Source organism: Eschrichtius robustus, chromosome 8, assembly GCF_028021215.1.
Source record: "Eschrichtius robustus isolate mEscRob2 chromosome 8, mEscRob2.pri, whole genome shotgun sequence".
NCBI lineage: Eukaryota > Metazoa > Chordata > Mammalia > Artiodactyla > Eschrichtiidae > Eschrichtius > Eschrichtius robustus.
In genome coordinates this window covers 56,262,823-56,288,482 of record NC_090831.1, presented here as the reverse complement: position 1 = coordinate 56,288,482, position 25,660 = coordinate 56,262,823, and the positions used below count along the sequence as shown (strand labels likewise).

Below are 25,660 nucleotides of genomic sequence, written 5' to 3'. Positions count from 1 at the left end.
TTCCCAGTGATTATACTAAAAATCTTTGTACTGTCTATCATTAAGTTTGTTTTTAAAATGTCAACGTTGATATAGACTTGTTACCAATGAGTGAAATTTGACACTTCAACACAATTTTAATTAGAAAATTTTGCAAATTATATTCACATGGTAATCTTTCCTTTGTAAACATTTGTTTTCCAGAAAACTGCAAGAACTGCCCAAAGTAAGACAGCAAGTTGTTGGACCTACTGAGACAGTAAGTGAAATTAGTTAGAAAGTATGTCTATGTATCAGAAAATTTTAGAGAATTGTCAGGAGTGCATAGAATGATTGTTTTTGTTTGATAATTTACATCTATTTGGGGAAAAGGGGATTAAGAAAGGAATTCATTAAGCTATTATTTCCAATAGGAAAAATATCAATATATATAAATAACCCATAAGTTCCACAATAAGAGATAAGAAAAATAACACAATATCCATACAATGATCCAATTTTGCCCAAAAAAGCGTGTATATGTGTGTATGTATGTGCAGACAAGTGTGTGTGTGTGTGTGTGTGCTGCATAAATGTTATCAGAGGTTATTTCTCAGTAGTGGGGAATTATGAGTGACTCTTGCTATTGTATGTTTACATTTCAGTATTTTCCAATGAAAATACATTGAAATGAGTTGCTTTTATTATTTTTAAAATGTTATAAATCCTTTTTAAATAAAAAAAAATTACATAAATATTTTATAAATCCTATGCATCAAAAAGTGTGGCAGCACAATTCTTTGGGACTATGTTCAAGGAACATTTTCAGACGTGTTCCTAAAACATCACCTCCACTGACCTAACCTCTATGTCAGCCTGGTTGTCATTGTCATTAGAAATACATAGGCAGCAGTGCCTGTTTTTTCAAAAGTCAAAAATTTAAAAACCTGGAAAGTAGCAGAACATGACAAGCTTTATCAAGGAGATAACACACTATTCTAGGGGAAGGTGGAAGAGCAGATACCTTCTTATCATCTGTAGTACTGAGTACAATGCTATGGCAGTTACTCCATAAATATTTATTAGCTATTGCATGAGTGAATGGAAAAACATGAAATTTTCTCAATATCCATTCATAAAATACGTACTAAATTCCTTTTGCTGCTATTCAAATCTAATTTTATTTCAATACCTTATACGTTTTATCTTGACCCCTCTCAGTAAGATAAATAATCCACTTTTTCAAGTTTTGTTCATGTTTTGGTTTTGGAATAGTGCTGTAGGGACCCATTATAGCATAGACTACAAAGTGTTCACTATTTGACTTTCAGGTATTCCTTTCTCATTCTAAACAGCCTTAAAATTATCATAGACCCTTATTTACAGCATAGATGTTGTCCTGGATGCAAAAAATTTGAGGAATTTAAAATAAGAATGAAAAATATGATTCATTACATTTGGTGAACTAATTTTTACTAGATAGTTACTGTTCTCTGCACTTAGTTGTGTCATTGCTGTTACGTTGATACACCTAGGGAACTGAAAATTTGAAGATCAACTTTCATAAGGCAAGATATTTCATTCAGCCAAGATATTGTCCTTACAGACTTTTCAAATATCATAATTTATTTCAGAATCAACCAAATGGAAGGAAGTTTCTGATTTATATGCACATCTGACCTGACTTGTGTCACAGATCTACAATTTGTACTGATTTTTCTACCTTATTTTTCAATAGTTTCTCCAAAGTACATTGTAAATCCTTAAGATCAGGGGCTTTTTTTACTTTATATATAAATACTTATGCATGATTTTATACATTTATTTGGCCTCTTAATTTGTAAAATAACATTTACTTGATGGCAAAAACTGTAGGTTGGTTTTTGGTGTTTGTTTTTAACAGCTATCATGGTACCATGTTTTATTTGTTTTCCTCAGTTTTGCTTTGCTGATGGACTGGACATCACACTCATGATCCTAGGATTGCTACCATCATTAGTAAATGGGGCCTGTCTTCCTGTATTGTCACTGATTTTAGGAGAAATGAGTGACAGTCTTATCAGTGGATGTCTAGTCAAAACCAACACAAGTGAGTACAAGTGAGAAATGAGTGACAGTCTTAACAGTGGATGTCTAGTCAAAACCAACACAAGTGAGTACAAGTGAGAAATGAGTGACAGTCTTATCAGTGGATGTCTAGTCAAAACCAACACAAGTGAGTACAATATTTACTTTTCTATATTGCTAGGGACTCAAAAGCATTAAATAAAACAAACATTAAACTCATAATACAGATTATTTTCTTGTCAAACAATATCTATATAATATTTAAGTCATTTATTCTTCTGTATTGCCAGGGACCAAAGAACCAAAATCTGTATTTGTCAAAATTCTTCAAAGAAACAGAACCAATACAATGTGTGTGTGTGTGTCTGTGTGTGTGTTTATGTAGAGAGAGAGGGAGAGGGAGAGAGAGAGAGATTTGTTTTAAGAAATTGGTTCACACAATTATGGAAGCTGGCAAGTCCAAAATCTGTAAGGTGAGTTGGCAGGCTGGAGACTATCTGTGCCCTATTTGACTTTAAATACTAATTCATACCCTCTTATTTTCCATCCAAAGCCTAATTTTTCAAATGCCCCAGTCTTGTTTAAGTGAATAAATCCATAGCTTCCATCTTCCACGTGAGGATATCCTGTCTACACAGTTATTAATTTTTTGATATTTTAATGATAGAAGGTGAAGATGTCACTTTGTAAAACAAATGGAACTGCCAATTCATTGAGCAGATATTTATTGATTGCCAAATATGTCTCTCTCTCTCTCCCTCTCTCTCTGAATGAGTGAGTGAAGAAAAGGAAGGAGGGAGGGAGGGAAGGAGGGCAGGAGGGAGAAAGAATAAGCCTAGCAACCTAAGGCAGTCTGTTTAGGAGTACTCCTTTGGTTAGATCTGCTCTATAATTGATTGCTTAGTCAGCTTTAGATAGGATAGTCAATACATACCTGACTGATATTACTGAATTTTAATTTTGTTTTTGTTTAAGCCTTCTCCATGTTTCTCGAGTTTCATTGTGTGTTTTTTCAAATGTAATGAACACATAAAGAGGTTGATAAAGATTTAGATAAATACATGGATATTATTGGTATAACATATTATTAAAGAGAAGTGGAGATATTAAGGCATATGTCCTCAACCTTCTAACATTTGTTTTCTAAAGAATAATAGAGGAGGATTTTTTTTGCTCCTACAATTGAAAATATGAATAATAACTATCATATTGATCAGAGGCCCATTTTTATGCCAGCACCGAACTTTTGCACATTCTACGTCTATTAATATAATCTCCAGCTTCCCTGGTGGCACAGTGGTTGAGAATCTGCCTGCCAATGCAGGGGACACGGGTTCAAGCCCTGGTTTGGGAAGATCCCACATGCCGCAGAGCAACTAGGCCCGTGAGCCACAACTACTGAGCCTGCGCGTCTGGAGCCTGTGCTCCGCAACAAGAGAGGCCGCGATAATGAGAGGCCCACGCACCGCGATGAAGAGTGGCCCCTGCTTGCCGCAACTAGAGAAAGCCCTCACACAGAAACGAAGACCCAACACACCAAAAATAAATAAAATTTAAATATACATATATATAATCTCCAAAATGACATTATGCTATTTTTATGTGACTGTAGGAACCACTTTTAGAAACAATATGTATTCTCTTTATTAACTCAGTTAAATTTCATTAAAACTTTCTACTGAGTTTTAATACTTCTATGTCAATTCTGATATTTGTAATAAGCTGCTTTAAAATGCTTTCTACCACAATTCCAAAAATGGAATAAAGGAAAAATGATTGCACATAAATAAAGATCATAGACATCATCATATGTGAGGCTACTGTGGTTATGTAAGATATGAAGAGCATGTTGTCTGCAATTTATTACAAATATTTATTATGGCCATTTAAGAAAGAAAATTATGATAGTTGATATCAACCACTGTTTTGTGCTGTTGGTAAAATTACAACCTTGGTATACTAATTAATGTATGATGTAGTTTTTCCTAGAATATATATAGAAAAGTTTACATGGCAAACTGGTAAACCAAGGATTATTTAAATACCATTTTATGATGTTGCTATCCTTGTTATACCCAACAAATTTCAATGAGCTTCTTTTAAATTTTTCCTGTGACTCCTACCTCTACAACTTTCATTTGTGTTCTTGCTTTTCTTGGATTTTCTAAATTACTCCCTGGGGTATCTCAAACTGAATTCTAAATGCATAATTTTGACAGGAAAGGAAAATTCTGTTACTTACGTACCTGTTACCTGAAATCTGAGATGTCCTAAAGAATTCTTTCCACATATGAGCTACATGGTTAATATTTCGTTGTAATTTTTCATGTTGCATGTGTGCTTCCTGAAACCAGAGATAATAATTTCAAATTTTAGGTTAAAGAATAGAAAATAAGATGATCATTAACCAGTGTGTAGTCATTAAGTCCATTTTCTTGAGAAGGGACTATATTTGGTTTGGAGAGCTATGTATAAAAGACGTCATGGCCAATTATAAATTTATTAATTTCCTTTATAATTTAAAAAACTTTTTTACAGCAAATTATCGGAACTGTACTCAGTCTCAAGAGAAGGTGAATGAAGATATGATTGTGTAAGTCCAAATGAAATGTTAATATCATATTCATTGCATGCTGCTTTATTCAATACTTATAAGGAAGAAAACTGAAATGTTTGTCTGATCATTAATATTACATATAAATGAGTAAAGCAAACACATCCTCGTCTTTCATTTGGTATAGAAAATATAATTACACATTATAATTGTGTAATTATAATTTCTTCTCCTACTTGAAAGGTATATAAGTTCATATGCTTTCAGTTTTGACAAAATTGTCATCAATAGAAATGTTGTTTTGGGATTTACATTTTTATATAAATTTTGTTTCCTAGAACTGAAGGTACATAACCTAGAGGTTAAATGACTAGTTTTTCCTTTTTAAAATTTTTTTCTTACAAAACTTACAGAAAAATGCCACTTCTGTAAACTTTAAAAGCCAAGAAGATGTGTGCAACAAATAGTAAAATAAAAAAATAAAAAGAGTAAAGTTTTATTCAGACTAATTTTGGAGACTAATTATTCAGACTATTATAGTAAAGTTGTATTCAGACTAAAAATTATAAAGTCTGAAATAGATAATTTATTATCATTTTGTTTTTGTAAGCTTGTGTATTAAGCAGTATGCTTTCCTCTGTCACATGTGTTGAGTTTGTTAGAGAAATGCAACCTTACTGAGTATATTCACTGGATTTCAGTAGTGCCTCACTGAAACTAACAGTCTTATCAGACCTAAGTGATCTCTTATTCTTTTCCTCCAAAAATGAAGCCTCCATCCTACACAACCCCAAGAGACATCCATCACATTGTAGTGACACTCTCTGGGCCATAATTCTTGACCCTCCACAGTTAGCCACAGCCTCATGTGACTACTTAATCTTCAATTAATTAAAATTAGATAAAATTTAAAATTCAGTTTCTCATTCTCAGTCACTTGCCAAGTGTCCAAGTCACATATGGCTGGCTGCCATATTGTACAGCACAAATATGGAACATTTTCTTCATCACAGAACATTCTATTGGACAGTGCTGCTCTGGAGTACAGTGTGAATAATGCTGCCTCAAGTTGTGCTTTGCTGCAGTCTCAACTTTCTTTGAGGGAAAGTTCTATTTTTTAGCACTTTTTACGTAAAGTTTATTTATGTTCCATCTTTTAAAAATTCCTGATTAGGATCCAGGAACTGCCTTCTACTGAATTCTGGTCTTACGATATTAAAGCAGGGTTCTGATGTTACGATCATTAAGTATGAGTTCCTTACAAAAAAGTTTGGAACTTTTAAAAATAGGGGCATCTATCTTAAAAACATAATAAAAGGGAGAATAAGATATGTCGATGTAATCTATGTATGGTTATTAAGAGATTACTAAACTTATAAGGAAACATTCTTAACATTTATAATGTTGTATTTGTTATGCTATTGTTTCTCAAACCAGTGTACTGTTTTGGAAATATTTGAGGTATATGGTGAAGAAGGGTTCCATAGTCAAAATGATTCAGAAAACACTGTATATGACAGCCTCCTTGGATACACTTAGGACAGATAAGCATACTTAAGGCTCAATTTAATCAAAGTTTTCCAAACCTGTTTGACTATGGAAACTAAACATCCTGCTGAGCCAATGTTTTGATGAACACATTTCTGGGAAACCTTGTTTTATATAACTTTTTTGGTGGGGATAAGATAATACCTCTTGCATCTATAATAATCAAGAACTGAAAAATGTTATTTTACCTATTTTCCAAAGACAATGACTCATGGTTTTATGTAATTTTATTATTTATTTTATTTTATTTATTTATTTATGGCTGTGTTGGGTCTTCGTTGCTGTGCATGGGCTTTCTCTAGTTGCAGCAAGTGGGGGCCACTCTTCATCGCGGTGCGCGGGCCTCTTACTATCGCGGCCTCTCTTGTTGCGGAGCACAGGCTCCAGACGCGCAGGCTCAGTAGTTGTGACACATGGGCTTAGTTGCTCCGTGGCATGTGGGATCCTCCCAGACCAGGGCTCGAACCCATGTGCCGTGCATTGGCAGGCAGATTCTCAACCACTGCGCCACCAGGGAAGCCCTATGTAATTTTAATGTTTTAATGTTGTCTGTGCCTTTGTCTTACTTATCAGACAATTATTCCGAAAATAAGATTCCTCCTTTGCAATCAATCCCCATTTCCACCCCCAGCCCCAAGCAACTTCTTATCTGCTATTTTTAAAGATTTGCATCTTTTAGACATTACATGTGCTTGGAAACATACATGTAGGGTTTTGCACCTGGCTTCTTTTATTAAGTGCAATGATTTTGAAGTTCACCCATGCTATGATGTGTATCAGTAGTTGATTCCTTTTCATTGCTTAATAGTAATCCATTGCAAGGATATATCATGTTTTGTTTATCTGTTCACCAGATGATGGACTTCTGGAGTGTTTCCATTTTTTTGCTATTTAAAAATAACGAATCTATGAACACTGATATATAAATCTTTGTGTGGACATATGTTTTTATTTCTCTTGGGTAGATACCTAGGAGTAGAATTGCTGGGTCATATGGTAAGTTTATGTTTATCTTTTTAAGAAACTGCCAAACTGTTTTCCAAAGTGGATATATCATTTTACTTTCCCACCAACAATGTGTAACTGTTCCAGTTTCTCCACATCTTCACCAACACTTGTCATTGTCTTTTTTATTATAGCCATTGTGTAGGTATGACGTGGTATCGTATTGTGACTTTAATTTGCATTTCCCGAATGAGCATTTATTTACTTTTTAAGCATTCATATATTTCTATGGTGAAGCGCATATTCAAATATTTTGCCTATTTTATTGTGTTGTTTGTCTTAACGTTGAATTCTGAAAGTTCTTTGTAAATTCTAGATACAAGTTCTTTGTCAGATATATGATTGGCATATATTTTCTCCTAATGTGTGGCTAGTCTTTTCATTTTCTTAAAGATTCCTTTTGAAACAGAAAAGTTTTAAATTTTGATTAGGTACAGTTTATCAGGTTTTTCTTTTATGGATTTTCCTTTTGGATTTAAGAATTCTTTGCATAGGATCGTGAAGATTCTCTTCTACCTTTTCTTCTAGAAATTTCAACATTTTAGCTCAGACACTTAGGTCTATGATCCATTTTGAGTTCATTTTTGTGACTGTTGTGAGGTAAGGGTCTCAATTCTTTTTTGCACTTCTTTTTTTCATTTGCCCCAAGACTCTTTCTTGAAAAAACTATTTTTTCTACATTGAATTGCCTTGGCACCTTTGCTAAAATTCAAATGCCCATAAGTGTAAGGGCTAGCTTCTGTTCTCTCATTTTTGTTGCATTTATTGACAGTCTGTCCTTATGCTGGTATCACACTGCCTTGAGTACTATAGTTTTAGAGTTTAAATAAATAAATACATTTTTAAAAATCAGGAAATGAAAGTCCTCCAACTTCAATCTTCTTTTTAGACATTTCATTTCCACATATATTTCTACATATATTTTGGGATTACTCTTCAAATTCTGCAAAATAGCCTGCTGGGATTTTGACAGGGATTAATTGAATCTATAGATTAATTTGGGCAGATTGTCATCTTAACAACATTGAGTCTTCCAATCCATTTATTCAGATTTTCTTTAATTTCTCCCAACAATATTTTGTAGTTTTCTGTGTACAAGTCTTTATTTTCTCCTTTGCATTTGATCTTTTAACCCAGTTTTCTCTTATAATATTGCAAACATTTTCCCCACAACATTAAAAAAAGTTCAATAAGATATCTATTAAACCTATAGTGTTCTATGCTGTCCTTGAACAATCCCTCTTATTAGAAAACCGTCAATTCTCGTTATTGTAATAATTATGTTCTTTTAAAGTCATCATGAACACTGAATTAGCAAATACAGAACCATTGCTTCCTGGTTTCTGTGAACCTCCAGTCACAACATTTTCATCAATTGATTATCATTGAACTCACGGTCAACAGCACTATAACTCATGTCTGAACGACGCTTATCTAACACATGTATTTTCATGTGCCATAGGGCACATCACAGCTTCCTTGCACTTAGGAACACTAGACAGCACTTCAGCATGCTTCTTGAGAGTCGTTTTAAACAGTGAAAACATCAACAAAAAACACAAAAATTAGAAAAACTTGCCACTACCTAGATCACAAAAATGACACTTGTTTACAGTATGAGGGCACAAACAAAACAGTGTGTTGCCTTGTTCAGCCTGAGCTGGGAGTACCTGTGTTGGGTGACTCAAAATTTTTGCCACTCTACACATGTCCATAAATAACAATGAAAACAGCAAACATTGATTTTTGGATTACAAATAAATTTCATTGAGCAGGCACATTTGCCAACACAGAATCTGGGAATAATGAGACTCAAGTGTATGGTCCTCTGTGCTTTTCTTGATACTTTAGTCTCCTGGATTTCCAACTACCTCATTGGCCACTTCTCAGCTTTCTTTACTGGCTCTTTGCCTTCACCTTAAACTCTACCATGTTTGGAGAGTCCCTGAGCTCAGTCCTTTGTCCTCTTTTTTATCTATACTTTATTCTCTGTCTCTGTGGATGATCTCAGCCAATACTTTGTTTTAATTGCCACCTACAAGCTGGTGACTTTCAAATTTCCATCTCCAGCCTATACCCCTCTCCAGCACTTCAGACTCTCATTTTCAACTTACTTGATATCCACTTTGGCGTTTAATATGCATGTCAGACTTATGTCTAAATCAAAACACTTGATATCTCCTGCAAATCTGTTCCTGTCTCAGTCTCCCACATCTGTAAATGGCACCCCATTCACTTAGTTGCTGAAGACAAAATCTAAGGAGTTATCCTTACTTTCTTCCCTTCCTGCATTCCTCACATCCAGTACATTGGCAATTCTTGTTGTTGTTGTATTTCCAAAATATATCTAGAATCTGTCTACTTCTTTGCAATCAGCTTCTACCATCTACATCCAAGCCTCCATCCTTCTCACCTTGACCACTGCAATAACCTCCTAACTAAACTGTCTGTTTTGCTTTGTTGTAACCTCCATCCATTCTCCACAGAGGACCCAGAGTAATATTTTTAAAATTTGAATAGATAAGAACATTCTACGCTTGAATGGTCTTCTGTTTCTCTTGGAAGAAAACCTGTACAATGCACCATAGCTAAGAGCCCTATGATATGCCAAATTCTCCAGCCTCATAATTTCATAACTCTTTGGACTTCTTTTCTTCTGGGAACATGCTAAGCTCTTTCCTGCCTCTGACCTTATTACTTGCTTTTCTCTGTCCCTGGAATGCTCTTCTTCTTGCTTTTTTATGGCTGGCTCCATTTCTCCTTTTGGATCCCAGCCATAATATCATTTCCTCAAAGAAATTTTTCTTAATCACTCTTTTTATCTTCACTAGCTCTCCCAACTCACCTTTACCCACCAGTTATTCCATGACCTATCACCCTGTTTACTTTCCTCATAGAACAACTTGAAATTCTTTTTCTTTGTGTGTTGTCTGTCTCCTCCCACAGGAATGTAAACTCTTCACGAATAGGGACTTCTTATCTTGCTCTTGACTGTATTTATTTCTAGAACTTCATACTAGTGGGCACCCAGTATAGGTTTATTAAATGATTACATTTCTCTTTCTTTTTAACTGAAGTAACATTGGTTTATAACATTATATAAGTTTCATTATAATGAAACATTATAATTCAACTTCTGTATATACTACAGCATACTCACCACCAAAAGTTTAGTTTCCATTCATCACCACACAGTTGACCCCCTTCACCCATTTCACCCTCTTCCCATTCCCTTCACCTCTGGTAATCACTACTCTGTTCTCTGTATCTATGTGCTAGTTTTTTGTTTTGCTTTGTTTGTTCATTTATTTTGCTTTTTAAAAATATTCCACATATGAGTGAAATCATGCAGTATTTGTCTATCTCCATCTGACTTATTTCACTTAGCATAATATCCTCAAGGTCCACCCATGTTGCTGCAGATGGAAAGATTTTTTTCTTTTTTATGGCTGAGTAGTATTCCACTGTGTGTGTGTGTGTGTGTGTGTGTGTGTGTGTGTGTGTGTGTGTGTGTGTACTACATCTTCTTTAGCCATTCATCCATCGGTGGGCACTTAGATTGTTTTCATATCTTGGCTATTGTAAATAATGCTGTGATGAATGCAGAGGTGCATATGTCTTTTCAAATTAGTGGTTTTGACTTCTTCAGATAAATACCCAGATTGGAATAGCTGGATCATATGATAGTTTTATTCTTAATTTTTTGAGGAATCTCCATACTGTTTTCCATAGTGGTTTCGCCAATTTAAATTCCCACCAGCAGTGCACAAGGGTTCCCTTTTCTCCACATCCTCGCCAACACTTGTTATTTCTTGTCTTTGTATAATAGCCATTCTGATGGAAGTGAGGTGATATCTCATTGTGGTTTTGATTTACATTTCCCTGATGATTAGCGACGTTGAACATCTTTTCATGTGTCTCTTGGCCATCTGTATGCATTCTTTGGAAAAATGTCTACTCAGATCCTCTGCCCATTTTTCAGTTGGGTTGTTTGTTTTTTTGTTGTTGATTTTTATGAATTCTTTATATATTTGGGATGTTAACCCTTTATTGGATATATGACTTGCAGATATCTTCCTCCGTTCAGTAGGTCATCTTTTCATTTTGTTGATAATTTCCTTTGTTGTGCAAAACTTTTTAGTTCAGTGTAGTCCCATTTGTTTATTTGAAAGGTTGTCTGATTCTAAGAATTTATCCATTTCTTCTAGGTTGTCCAATTTGTTGGCAAACAGCTGTTCATTATATTCTCTTATAATCCTTTGTATTTCTGTGGTATCTCGTGATTTCTCCTCTTTTGTTTCTGATTTTGTTTATCTGAGCCTTCTCTTTTTTCTTAGTGAGTCTAGCTAAAGGCCTGTCAATTTTGTTTATCTTTTCAAAGAACCAGCTCTTAGTTTCATTGATCTTTTCCATTGTCTTTTTAGTCTCTATTTCATTTATTTCTGCTCTGATTTTTATTATTTCCTTCCTTCTACTGACTTTGGGCTTCATTTGTTTTCTTTTTCTAGTTCCTTTAGGTGTTAAGCTAGATTGTTTATTTGAGATTTTTCTTGTTTATAGACCTGCTATAAACTTCCCCTTAGTACCCCTTAGTATTGCATTTGCTGCATCCCATAGATTTTGGTATGAAATGACTACATTTCTTATCTGGTCTCCTACTGGTAGCTATTTAGAATGTTTTCAGTTTTATGTATTATAATTAATGCTATAATGAACAATCATTTAGATTAATCTTTGTACATATATCCTTAGGGTAAATTCCTTAAGTTGAATTTTGGATTTAAGTATATGTATTTAAAGAATTTTATAAAAGGCTTTTGACTACTATCATTTCTTTACCCTCCTTTTCTACATACAGCTATCATAATTACATCAATGTAACATTTTCAAATGAAAGTATAAAAATATGGACAGAAGCTATAAGTAGCGAATATGTTTTGAAATGCTAATCTTTGCTAATAATATAAGAGAGACATACTCTAAACGTCTTACAAGGGTAACTGAGATTCCTACATCAGCATACTTCAGTCTTTCTCATGGTGGTTTATTTTTAGTTATCTTATAGGCTTTAGCCCAAATTCTCTTAATCAAATATTATGACAGATTTCATTTTTTTGGTAACAAGGGAAAAAAGTTGTGCTTCAGTCTCACTAAAATTTCCAATAATCCTTTTTTCAGGTTGATCCTGTATTATGTTGGAATAGGAGTTACTGCCATGGTTTTTGGCTACATACAGATTTCCTTTTGGGTTATGACTGCAGCTCGACAGACCACGAGAATTCGAAAACAGTTTTTTCATTCAATTTTGTCTCAAGACATCAGCTGGTTTGACAGTTGTGACATCGGTGAACTTAATACTCGCATGACTGAGTAAGAGGATGGATGTGCAGTTTATCAACTTTGTTCTCATATATGATGTATAAATGACTTAACTGCATTTATTTTCTTGTTTCAGTGACATCAACAAAATCAATGATGGTATCGGAGACAAGATTGCTCTGTTGTTTCAAAACATGTCTACTTTTTCTGTTGGCCTGGCGATTGGTTTGGTGAAGGGCTGGAAACTCACCCTGGTGACTGTCCACATCACCTCTTATAATTGCTTCAGCAGCCATGTTTTCTAAGGTAGGCAAGATGACTAATGTAGTGTTAACTGGAAGCAGGAATGTGAACTAGATATTTTACTGAGTTTGTATTAAAAAAAAGGCATTTCTATTTTTTTTTCTGTGTCCCAAAATAGGAAGGAATATTAACTACCTTTCTATTTTCAAGTTATTTGGCTACAATGAGGTTTGGTTTTAATACCTTACTAACATTTTAAAACATTCCTCTTCATTTAGAACCTAATGCAGTTTCAAATAATAGCATGGATAAAGCTTTATGCTCTTATACATTGAATGCTGGGAAAGCCTTGTGTTGTCTAAATTCCCACATAAATGTGTTTCAATTCATTTCACTAGAACAGAATGAGAAAATCCTAAAACAGTAAACACCTGAGCTATTATGTGACTATTTTATGTCAGCCATTTCAAGTTTATATTTTTATAAGGCTCTGAATTACCATTTAAAACGTCTGCTAATGTATATTTTTATGTAGTATGTAAATCTGTTTCAATTTTTTAAAACAAACTTTGTATTTACATTTAAATTATATTTTTAGCACTGTTATACTGTATTAATCTTAATCTCTTTACAAGATATTAATCTATTTACAGCCTGCTTTTGAAACCAATGCTATTTGTGCAAGGCAAAAAATATATATCTCTGCCAATATAGTTCTACCAACGTGTATACCCATTTCCTAGATTGGAGGCACAGTGTACTCTTAAGAGATGGAGTTTTGTTTTGTTTTGGGGTTTTTTTGGAGTTTAAAATTTTTCAAAGCCAGTTGCTCTTTATGGAAGTCAAAGCCATAAAATTCGCTGAGTTTATTTGCTAGCAACATACAAATTCAACCAAACAAGAATTTTCAACAATAAAAATATCCTGTGTTTGAATAATTCCTTCACAATAGACTTGGGTGTATAGACAACAGATCTTTATTTAGTGTGACTTCTAGTGTTGACCTTGTAACCCTTGTCAAAATCTTCATCCCCAGCTTATTTGAAATGAGGACCCCTCAGTAGGAAGATTACCCACAGTATGTTACTAAAATCAGAGCTTTAACTGCCCAAGAAGTGAAGTGGACAATGAGTTTTAAAAGAACAGCAGTGGGGAAGCTAAGGTCTGCTATTGCTGTTAACTAATTGCAAGTAGGAAGCAAGTAAAGTCAAAATTACCTAAATGACTAAAGATGCCAGGCTGGATGGTTTCTAGCATCCTTTAATTCAATTTAATTGGGCAAATACATATTGAATACTGGCTATGTACAAGGTTTTTTGCTATGTGCAGCTTCCCCTCCAGTGACAGCTGTTTTATTAAGTGAATCCAGTAAATAATAAGTATTACTCAGTTTATACTACCTTCTGCTTTAACAAACACCTGTGCATGTCTTACATAAAATTAGTTCCAATTATGTGGAATGTATTTTGAAAATGGATAGATTTGTTATATGAGCAAGCCGTAGTTACAGACTCACAACTCTGAAGACAATTTCCTTTCTTCCTTTCATTGAACTCTTATGCTAATTACTAAATTAAATCCTTTACCAATTAAAGGAATAGTAAGTGGGGTGTATAATAAAGAAAAAGGCACATTCTGATTAAAATTTTTGATAAATCTGGTAAACCTGAATAATATCACCAGGAATGATAGTCTCCTCTCTCTCTCTATCTCCCTCTCTCTCTCTATCTCCCTCTCTCTCACTCTCTCTCTAAAATCTCACATTTTACTATGTGGCAATACACTGTTTACTAGACAGGCTGCATTATGCAGTATTAGTTTCAGGAGTCATATTCCTCTTCCTGCCACAGCTCTGTGACTCATACCCTCTGGAAGTGTTGTTTTTTCCATAATAACAAATCAAATCAAGTCACATCAGGCACACTGATTTCCAGGGTGCACGTAAGAAGAACTCTGTCCCTAATATCCTTCTCCAAATCAAATTTTTCCAAATTGTATTAATATAGATACTCATTTTCTAAGCTTTTAAAAACACAGAGAAAAAACAGTGAAGCTCTATTAGAAGGAAAAATAGGGATTTAGACTCTAGGTTACGTTGAGCTAAGCTTGTTCACTGCAGTGAGACTTTAAAAAGTCAATATCTGTTACCATTGGTTTCCTCATTTGCAAACTGATGGGGTTAGAATAAGTGATAAGTACCTCTTCAATAGTAAAATTTTGTTATTCTAGATTCTACCTGAATTAAATTCTCTGCGCCTTGTTACTACCCCAGGTTATTCTTTTTTTTTTTTTTCTGATAATCAATCACACTTTAATTTTTTACTGGGGTATAATTTACAATGTTGTGTTAGTTTCAGGTGTACAGCAACGTGAATCTGTTATACATATACAAATAGCCACTCTTTTTTAGCTTCTTTTCCCATATAGGCCATTACAGAGTATTGAGTAGAGTTCCCTGTGCTATACAGCAGGTCCTCATTAGTTATCTATTTTATATATAGTAGTGTGTATGTGTCATTCCCAATCTTCCAATTTATCCCTCCCCTCTCCTTCCCCCTTGGTCACCATAAGTTTATTTTTTATCTGTAACTCTATTTCTGTTTTGGAGATAAGTTCATTTGTTGCCTTTTTTTAGATTCCACATATATGCAATATCATATGATATTTGTCCATCCCAGGTTATTCTTTGGTTAACTGTGGTCTTTGTTTATTACAGATAGTTATCTCATTGTCCAGTAAGGAATTAAATGCTTATTCCAAAGCTGGGGCTGTAGCAGAAGAAGTCTTGTCATCAATCCGAAGAGTCGTAGCCTTTGGGGCCCAGGAAAAAGAAATTCAAAGGTCTGTTCCTTTAATTATGATAATATCTGCTTGGTTTTATTTTCCCCCAAGGCTATTATATTGTGTTTTGGCTTTTTAAGGTATACACAGAATCTAAAAGATGCAAAGAATGTTGGCATGAAAAAAGCTATAGCTTCGAAACTCTATCTTGGTGCTGTGTACTTCTATATGAATGGAACCTACGGACTTGCTTTTTGGTATGGAACCTCCTTGATTCTTAGTGGAGAACCTGATTATACCATTGGAACTGTTCTTGCTGTAAGTCTTATTTGAGAGCAAAGGTAACTGGCCTAGATAATCTTTTCTTACCTAGAATTTATTAAAAATTTCTCTTTGAATGACTGAATGTTTGAAGATGAGTGTTTTTAATAAACAAATATTTGTTTCCTTCAAATGATTTGTATACAGCTTTAAATTATAGTTATACATTGGCAGGATTTACTCATCCTGCATGTTTAGTGTCTTCTAAAAGCATGATGTTTTTAAAAGAATCATAACTGAATTCTCCACTGGGTGATAGAGTTGTCTTAATCCAGAAGTCAAAAAGACCAGCCTCTAGGGAGACGGCTTCCTTTCCATCTTGCTGAGATAAGAGAGCGCTCTACATTCACCTTGCTAAATGTTTTCTTCTGGAAATATTCTGTAGATTGGAATCTCCTGCTCTTCCTCTGTCCTTTCAGCATATAATAATGTTAAAAACAGACTATATACAGCTCTCTCCAACATCACAATTTAGAGTTTTTTAACCTCTTAATGGTTATACATTAAATTGTAATTTTTTCAGTTATGCTCCCAAGTTTCAATAATAAACAGATCAGCTCAGGATTAAGAACCATTTGTCCTGCTGAACTAAATTGATCTGGTCTGTATACTTTAGTTCTCATTTGGCCTTCCCATTGTATGTAGATTTCTTTTCTGTCAACTAAAGTCATCTTCTGAACTTGAGACTTTCATTTTTAAGTCTTTAAGCTATTCATATATTGCTGATAAATGAAACTTGAGCGTGAGGAATTTTTAGCACATCTTTCCTCCTCAATTTATGTGTGACTATAGGTGTATGACTTACTAAGCTTTAGCTTCTTCACCTATAAGACAGGGAAAATAGCACTTAGCTTGTGGGGTTCTTTGCTTATTTGACTTTCGGCAGAGATGTGTCTGTCTGAAAATGAACAGGTGTCCACTAATATAAGAATTCAGAAAAGTTTGGGAAAAAATAGTACAGCATCTCTAAGACAATGAAATCTATAATATCCTTTTCTTTAAAGTTAAGGAGTTAACCAGCATGCAGGGGAGTAGAGCTCACCTCCTTACCCCCCCCAGGTTCATGTATGTTCAGCACTCCTCAGTAAGAAGATTTTTCTGCTCAGCTTCCCAACAGGTAATAACGACAAGATTACGGGACAATTAGAAGTCGTTCAACATTAGGAAAAGGCCAACTGCACTTGGATTAACTAATATTTCCTTTATGTTCGGCAGCATCTTCCATTCTTTCCTACCTAATTTCTCTAATATACCTCTGAGTCTCAACCAAGTATACGCTTCATTCTGTTGTCCTGCTTATATAACTGTGAAGGATAAATATTATTTTTTGTTCCTGTAGGTTTTTTTTAGTGTGATCCATACTATTTATTGCATTGGAGCAGCAGCCCCTAGCTTTGAAATCTTCACTATAGCCAGAGGAGCTGCCTTTAATATTTTCCACATTATTGATAAGGTAAGACTCCTAACTGCCTTGAAAGATAACTATCATTACTGCAAGAAGGAAACCAAAAAACAGGCGCTTTCATTTCACTTAAACAAAAAGATGGGCAAAGTCCATGTTGCCCAGTTGGCTGTGGAAAGATTATTTTAACTCTTCAACAAGGCGATTGTGTTTTATTGAAACCTTCATATGTAACTCAATGCACTTCTAAAGCAGAAAGGAGATCACTGTAAAAGAAAACCCATCTTTAAACTACTTTTAGGATATAGAGAGTGTCAGCCTAGTTTCTCTAAGATTTATAACGTCCTCTTTGTTTTTCCAAGAAACCTGCTATAGATAAGTTTTCAACAACAGGCTATAAATCGGAATGCATAGAAGGAAATGTGGAATTTAAAAATGCTTCTTTCAGGTATCCATCAAGACCATCTATCAAAGTAAGTAAAATCTAATTATGGAAATGTACACTTTTCTAATACTACCTTCCACTGACTAGGATCTCCTCATATGAGATTGTTTAGGATCACTTTGACCAAGATTTGGCTACTTTGTTTAGAGACTTGAGGGGAGAGAGAGAGAGACAGAGAGAGAGAGAGGGAGGGAGGGAGGGAGGGAGGGAGGGAGGGAGGAAGAGGGAGAGGAAGGAAAGAAGGAAGGATAGATTAGTAATGGACAAATAACTCTGGAAGATCTAGTTACATTTTGCAGCCTCTTCTCTATATTGAACTGACTAAAGCAGTTTTGACTTCCTGGAATTCCTTCACTCTGGATTTGGGAGCACAGAAAAATGTCTTGGATTGATGTTGCCACCTATTGGTGGTCCCTGGATATTTTCCCACTCAGCATAGATCACTCATTTGAACTTTCTAAAGTTTCTAACCTGGGGGAATTGTGCACATATTGTGTCTTTCCATTATCCCTTTTTCTAGGGCTTTTACTACACCAGCATTTTTGCCTCAGTTTCTTTCGCTCTCACTTTCACACAGGCACACACACACTCAGCATAAAGTGCATCCTTCTCTCTCTATCATTCAGCCTTTGACAAATTCTTGTAAAAATGTGTCTGTCTCTTCTATTGTCTTCATCCTTTCATCTTATTAGTGTATTTATCTAAAAAGGTAGTTACTGTTAAAGATTGCAAAGAGTAATTCCTAATAAAACACCTGCTTTATAGAAAAAGGATGACATGATTTTAAGTGAAATTGGTAAAAATACTGATGTCATCAACCTTCAATGTCTTTTAAAGTGTCCAAATATCACCTGCATAATTTGCATCAAAAAAATATATACCTACTCTTACTTCCTTATTTTTCTCTAAGTCTTTGATTGAAATTCTTTCTTTCAAAGCTCTTTATTTTTTTAAATTTTTGTTATTTAATTACCATTATTGGAATAGTGTTGTCTTCTATCATTTTTCTTAACATAAATAGAACATTTTAATTCCATTTTGCAACTATATTTGGGTTGGCTTCCTGAAGACTTAAGCACTGATTTTGTCATTACATTGTATGGGTTTTAAATAAGTATTTTTTAAATGAACATTTGAAACATAGCCTTTTTTGTTAAATTGAAAAATAAATAATTACCCCCCCCAAAAGTCCACCCACTTTAAATAAACAAAACACAGATTCTTCCAAAGAAAGAACAGATGTGAATTCTAGAGTAAAAGTGCAGGTGGGAGAGGAGGTACTCTCACTGGGGGTCCCTGATTTGTCACCTCCTTTAGAGAATTTTTCTTTGCTTGGCCCTTTGAAGGTTTTGCATTTGGTTTGTTTACAGAGTCTCTTTCTTTACAAATGAGGAGATCAAAGTGAAAGAATCCAAGGGGATATTCCCATGTTTTGGGAAAATGTAAGCAAAGATAAGTGAGAGTTTCTCAACAGGATTACTGTTGTCATTTTGGGAAGGTAATTTTTTGTGAGGTTTCTCTCATATTGCAGGTTCCTGGGACACTAAATGCTGGTAGCAACCCCCAATTATTGAGAAAAATGTAAAAGTACTCCCCCTAAGTTGAAATGTCCCTGTGAGATCCACCGCTAGAAAAAGAGGCTTTCTAGTGGTGAAATCCTATTCGTGGGAGTCCCTAAGAAGTCTGCCAATTGTTTTAGTTCGGAGTCTATTTTGCAACAATGTTACATATATTCTAAGAAAGAACTTCCTTAAAGAGCTCACAGGGATATCTGGCAAGATTTCATTCAATTGTTGCAAGTTAGAAGATATAACTTTCACTAACTTGGTAGTCATGAAATTCATATAAATTATTTTGGTTGAAAATATGAAAAAAATTTTCCTGTGGCTAGTTAATAATCTATGAGTACTCAATTTAGATCTCCTCTTTATATAGAGAGATGATTAGTGTTTTTCTCCAAAATTATGTAGGTTATTATACACATACATGAAACAAACGTAATAAGATCTAAATTTGTTTTTAAGTGCCAAAGAATTTTTTCCTGTTTATAATTATACATTAAATTTCTGAAGATAGGTAAATCATATTCTTATCCTAGTTTTATGGAATTGTTTCCCCATACTTTCCAATAGATTCTGAAAGGTCTGAATCTCAGAATTAAGTCTGGAGAGACAGTAGCCTTGGTTGGCCCCAACGGCAGTGGGAAGAGTACAGCAGTCCAACTTCTGCAGAGGTTATATGATCCTGATGACGGCTTTGTAAGTGCACCTAGCAAGATCACACGCATTCCACACGATGAGATTTGGAAATTCCACCTATTACAGACAGCTTACAGCTGTGTCAACTTCTAATTTTTAACAGTGGAACTGGGAGAGAAACCATATTGTTTTCTTTCCTGCATATTCATTCATTCAACAAATATTTATTGAGCACCTACAAAGTGCCAGACGTTCTTCTAGGTGCTGGGAATACATTGGTGAACAAAGCATAAAAACCTCTCTTCCCTCATCAAGTTTACATTCTAATAAGTAGAGACAGACAATAAATAAAATAAGTAAATTATATAATATGTTAGAAGATAATAAATGCTATAGAGAAAAATAAAATAGTAATTTGTAGCACGCAGAACTTATCAAGAATTTCAGTTTCTCAAAACATCCCAAAAGAATAATATCTGTAGAAAATACTCTCTCATTTTTTTCTGTCATCCATATGTTGCACTTAACTTTCTCACCCTTGTAAACAGCATAGAGAACAAGACTATGATAGTCACGGAAGCATAATTCTTAATGCTTCTATTCAGTTTTTCAACTGTTATTTTTAAAAGAAAATCTACTCCTCTAAAACTTAAATTTGACTTCTTAAGTCTTCATTTGGAGTATACTAGACTCATGTATCCATGCTAATATTGAATAAATAAATTACTGGATTAGCATTCCTTACATAAAGCAGTTGCATAGAATACCCATGCCCAGACAGAATACCAGTTGGTGTGAAATACCAGAGTTATAATTATCATACCTTGGCTTCTGTCATTGGAATATGTTGGGATAATAGGTAATGGCACTATCTATGGAGAAGACAATGTTCATTTAATATTATTTATAGCAGTGAATAGAATGCACTTTTACCTTTTGCAGAGGAGTGGGCTGTTGAAGGGAAGGAAGGACGTTTCCTAGAAAAAAAATGCAAAGGTCACATCAGTCTTAAAATAACAAAACTTCAGTTTTTTACATGTGTTTACATGGTAATATTTGTGGCTCCTGGAGTATATATCCTCATAATACCTAATTTGTGGATCGTAGAGTAAAGATATTCAGGTAGTTTGGCCAAATTTTAAGTCATTTTTTTTAGGTTTTATTAATTCCCAACTACCAGAAAAAGTCTATGGGCATTATACATGCTATAAATATTTTATCAAAATATAGTCAGTCATTGTTTCCTGAAATAACCTACTTCTCAGCTTATGTTCTGGAGCAGTAAAAAGGGCTCTAACCCAGTGCAGTGAAAGGCATCACAACGTGATTCATTCCTTTGGATTCACAGATCACGGTGGATGGTAACGACATCAGAACTTTAAATGTGCAGCATTATCGAGAACATCTTGGCGTGGTCAGCCAAGAGCCTGTTTTGTTTGGGACCACCATTAATAACAATATTAGATATGGACGAGATGGCGTGACTGATGAAGACATTGAGAAAGCTGCAAAGGAAGCAAATGCTTATGATTTTATAATGGAGTTCCCCATGGTAAGTATGTAACCTATATCCTTAGCTTAAGTGTAAAGCACTGAAATATTCCAAAATAAGTTAAATAACAATAACATCTACAGAGTAGGGGGAGTGTGATTAATTTTTGCATTGTCCTAGGTGACACATCTGAAAATGAGAGAGCGTGGTAACAACCAAAAGAAGAAATACATCCTTGAAAGGTCCAATTTTTAACCTGTTTAGTTCTTACTGGTTCACACTTCAAATGGAAAAGAAAAAAATAAGGGATATGTTAAAATATAACGAAGAAATATGAAAGAAAATCATCAGTACAAGCTGAGGGATAGCATGTATCTGCAAAACTGTTGGTTTGCAACGCCATCTTGTGGCTAAGATTGGGAATGTCACACACAGTGTTCAGATCGGTTCTGTGATAAGGCAAAGGAAAAATACCATTGACTTTAGAAGTACATGGAACTAATATTGGACAAGACGTGTGACATGATAGTTGGAAGGAGATACAGTAAACTATAATTTTGGGTATTAGGACATATAGGATCCTAATGGGTATTTAAAATTGATAGAGAGCTCTAAAAATATTTCTGTTGCTCAAAGTATTTGTTCATCGGCATCTTCTGAAATTGTTGTGGGGAGCACCTCGTGAAATATGAAAGGATGAGATTTGAAATTAAAAACACAAATAAAATTCCAACATCCCAGAAGGCAACCATAACAAAAACAGTTTGTTTTAATGGATATATTTTACAAACTACACTCCATAGGTCATAATAATTTTGTTCTTTCTTTTGTTTATTTCATAAAAACTTGTGTTTGCCATTCATTACCACCTATCCCCGTTATTTAGGGTCATAATTAGGACAGAAAACATTAAAGGCTGGAGGTCATTCTTTGCCGTGTGGTTTGGGAAAACACAGACTTCCTTTCTTTGACCTTTTGACTTTTAGTGACTTCCTTTCCTCAAAACACCAAAGATCTTCAGTTTCCCACCTGGAATTAGAAAGTTTTCTGGTGCCTCTTAAGTCATTCCCTATAAGTTATGACTTGCTTTTACTAAAAGTCCAATATTTACACAAAAATGTCCCTTGCTATAAATCTAATAGTGAATCCTAAAGATATAATCCAAAGAACAAATTAAAGATGCTGGGTTATTTTGATAGAAACTAAATTCCACAGCCATGGTTAACCAGGGAAATAAGAATAAGCATAATAATAAATAAATGTTACAGAAGTGGTTAATTCGTATAGGTGAAAATTTAGGGAAAGCTATACTCAGAAATAAATACCATTACTCCTTCTATGATATACACATATTTTTGAATTAATATATTAGGATTAACTGATACTTGCTAGCCTTTTCCCATAAACAGCCATAAAACTGGCTAAAATATATGAGACATAGGACAATTGTTTCCAAGCACTGGATAAGAGGTAGCACAAAACTGTGATTCCTGAGAGAAAGGAAACTCATTAAGACTGTCCATGAATTTTCAGCATGCTTCCTGGGAACAAATTTCTGACCATATCTCTGTAAAATGGAATCCAGAGAGAACATGGCAGTCCTACTGAGCTAAAGGCAGAGATAGAATTTCAGGGCAGCTTAAGCAACTGGAGAGGCAAAATGAGAGAGCTGTGGACATGAGGTAGGGGGCAGAAATCCATGTAGGCAACCCTTGGGAATCCTTCTCTTAGGATAAGATTACCTGTGGCTTACCAGAGAGCAGCTGCTACAAAGCCAAGGGTAGAGCAGAGATACTAGAAGCCAAGCAGTATAGTGGAGATGTTGAAAACACAACCCAGCCAGAGTGGAGAGGTCACATTAACACCATTTTTAATACCTCAGGCATATAGCTGAGACACCAAAAAAAGTCACACCTTAGGGGTAAAGACCACACCTTAGAGTAAGGCTGACTCTAGACCTGCTCTAACAAATCCTAAAACCAAGCCATGACAAGATCCCTAAAGGAGATAGAACTTGGATGTTGGGTCCTGCCAAGTTTTGAGACTTTCTATAGATTCACCCCAACAAAGCATAAAATCAAGATTACCTAGTTCAAGATGATCAGTCAATATTTGAATTGCCTATGAGGATAAAAATCAAAATTTTCTTCAGAAGAAAACAGGTTTCAGAGTCTCTTCAACATATCATGCACAGAATTCAGTATATATTCTACAATACCTAGGTGTGCAAAGAAACAGGAAACTATGATCCATAGGCAAAAAAGCAAACAAACAAAAAAAACAACTAAATGTTTATGCACTTAAGAAAAACTTCAAAATGCAAGAAGAAAAACTGGTACATCTGAAAGGAGAAAGAGACAAATCCACATTTTTAGCTGAAGGCTTTAGTACTTGATAGAACAAGCAGGCAAAAAATCACTAAGGATATAGATGACCTGAACAATACTATCAACCAACTAGATCTAACTGATATTTATAGAACACTCCACCCAATAACAGCAGAAAACATTTCTCTCAAGTGCACATGGACTATTCACTGAGCTAAACAATATTCCTTTTTTTTTTTTTAACATCTTTATTGGAGTATAATTGCTTTACAATGGTGTGTTAGTTTCTGCTTTATAACAAAGTGAATCAACTATACATATACATATATCCCCATATCTCCTCCCTCTTGCTTCTCCCTCCCACCCTCCCTATCCCATCCCTCTAGGTAGACACAAAGCACCGAGCTGATCTCCCTGTGCTATGCGGCTGCTTCCCACTAGCTATCGATTTTACCATTGGAAGAAAAAACTTATAATTTCAAAGGAAACATGTAAAGTATGTTCTTGGGCCATAATAGAATTAAAATGTAGAAATCGATAACAGAAATATATCTGGAAAATCCACAAATATTTGAAAATTAAAGAACCTACTTCTAAATAACCTATGGCTCAAAGAGGAAGTTTCGAGGAAAATTAAAAACTATTTTGAAGTAAATAAAAATGAAAATGCAAGATATCAGTATTTGTGGAATACAGTTGATCCTTGAACAACATGAGTTTGAACTGTATGTGTTCACTTATATATGGATTCTTTTTTCAATAAATACATACTGTAGTACTACACGACCCACAGCTGGGTGAATTCAAGGATGTGGACACAGAGGACCAACTGTAAAGTTATACTTGGTTTTTGACTGCACGGGGGTTGGTGCCCCTAACACCTACATTGTTCAAGTGTCAACGTACAGTTAAAGCACTGCTTTAAGAGAAACTTACAGCATTATGTGCTTACTTTAGAAAAGAAAAAGATCTAAAATCTGTAAACTAAGTTTCCACCTTGAGAAACTAGAGTAAGAAGAGCAAATCAAACCCAAAGCAAGTAGAAGAGAAATAATAAAGACTAGAGCAGAAATCAGTGAAATCAAAAACAGAAAAACATTAGAAACAGTCAGTCATTAAAACCAAAAGCCGTTTCCTTAAAAGATCAATAAAATCAGTAAAACTGTAGGAAGCCTGATGAAGAAACAAAAAAGAGAGCAGAAATTACCAATATCGGGGATCAAAGAAGGTACATCACTATTAATCCCAAAGACATTAAAAGGTTAATACAGGAATACTATGAACAAAGATATGCCTGTAAATTTGCTAACTTATATGAAGTTCTATTCCTTGAAAGACACAAACTACCAAGACTCACTCAAAGAGAAGTAGATAGATAACTTTAGTGAGACCTATAACTATGAAAAAAATAAACTAGATCTCTAAACAGTAGCAACAACTACAAATAAAATTAAAATTAAAAGTGGCATTCACAATAGCATCAAAAAATATAAAGTAGAATAATGAAAGATCTGTAAATCTTCTATGTAAAAAAGATAGAACACTGCTGAGAGAAATTAGAGAATACCTAAATAGAGAGGAGCTTCAAGACGGCGGAAGAGTAAGACGCGGAGATCACCTTCCTCTCCACAAATACATCAGAAATACATCTACATGGGGAACAGCTCCTACAGAACACCTACTGAATGCTGGCAGATGACCTCAGACTTCCCAAAAGGCAAGAAACTCCCCACATACCTGGGTAGGGCAAAGAACAGGGAAGGGACCTGCACCAGTGGGAGGGAGCTGTGAAGGAGGAAAGGTTTCCACACACTAGGAAGCCCCTTCGCGGGCGGAAACTGCAGGTGGCGGAGGGGGGAAGCTTCAGAGCCACGGAGGAGAGCGCAGCAACAGGGGTGCAGAGGGCAAAGCAGAGAGCTTCCCGCACAGAGGATCGGTGCCGACCAGCACTCACCAGCCCGAGAGGCTTGTCTGCTCACCCGCCGGGGCAGGCGGGGGCT

The 25,660-nt window shown here is 34.9% G+C and overlaps 1 protein-coding gene across 1 annotated transcript in view; it reads left to right on the top strand.

Annotated features, from left to right (window-relative positions):
* ABCB5 (ATP binding cassette subfamily B member 5) overlaps nt 1–25,660 on the top strand; it is a 112,541-nt gene that overhangs the window by 2,001 nt on the left and 84,880 nt on the right. Inside the window, 12 exon segments of the mRNA XM_068549803.1 lie at nt 184–238; nt 1,897–2,047; nt 4,564–4,618; nt 12,311–12,502; nt 12,588–12,710; nt 12,712–12,757; nt 15,411–15,535; nt 15,616–15,793; nt 17,136–17,249; nt 17,561–17,671; nt 19,776–19,901; nt 21,190–21,393. Coding sequence (XP_068405904.1) covers nt 184–238; nt 1,897–2,047; nt 4,564–4,618; nt 12,311–12,502; nt 12,588–12,710; nt 12,712–12,757; nt 15,411–15,535; nt 15,616–15,793; nt 17,136–17,249; nt 17,561–17,671; nt 19,776–19,901; nt 21,190–21,393 — 1,480 coding nt within the window.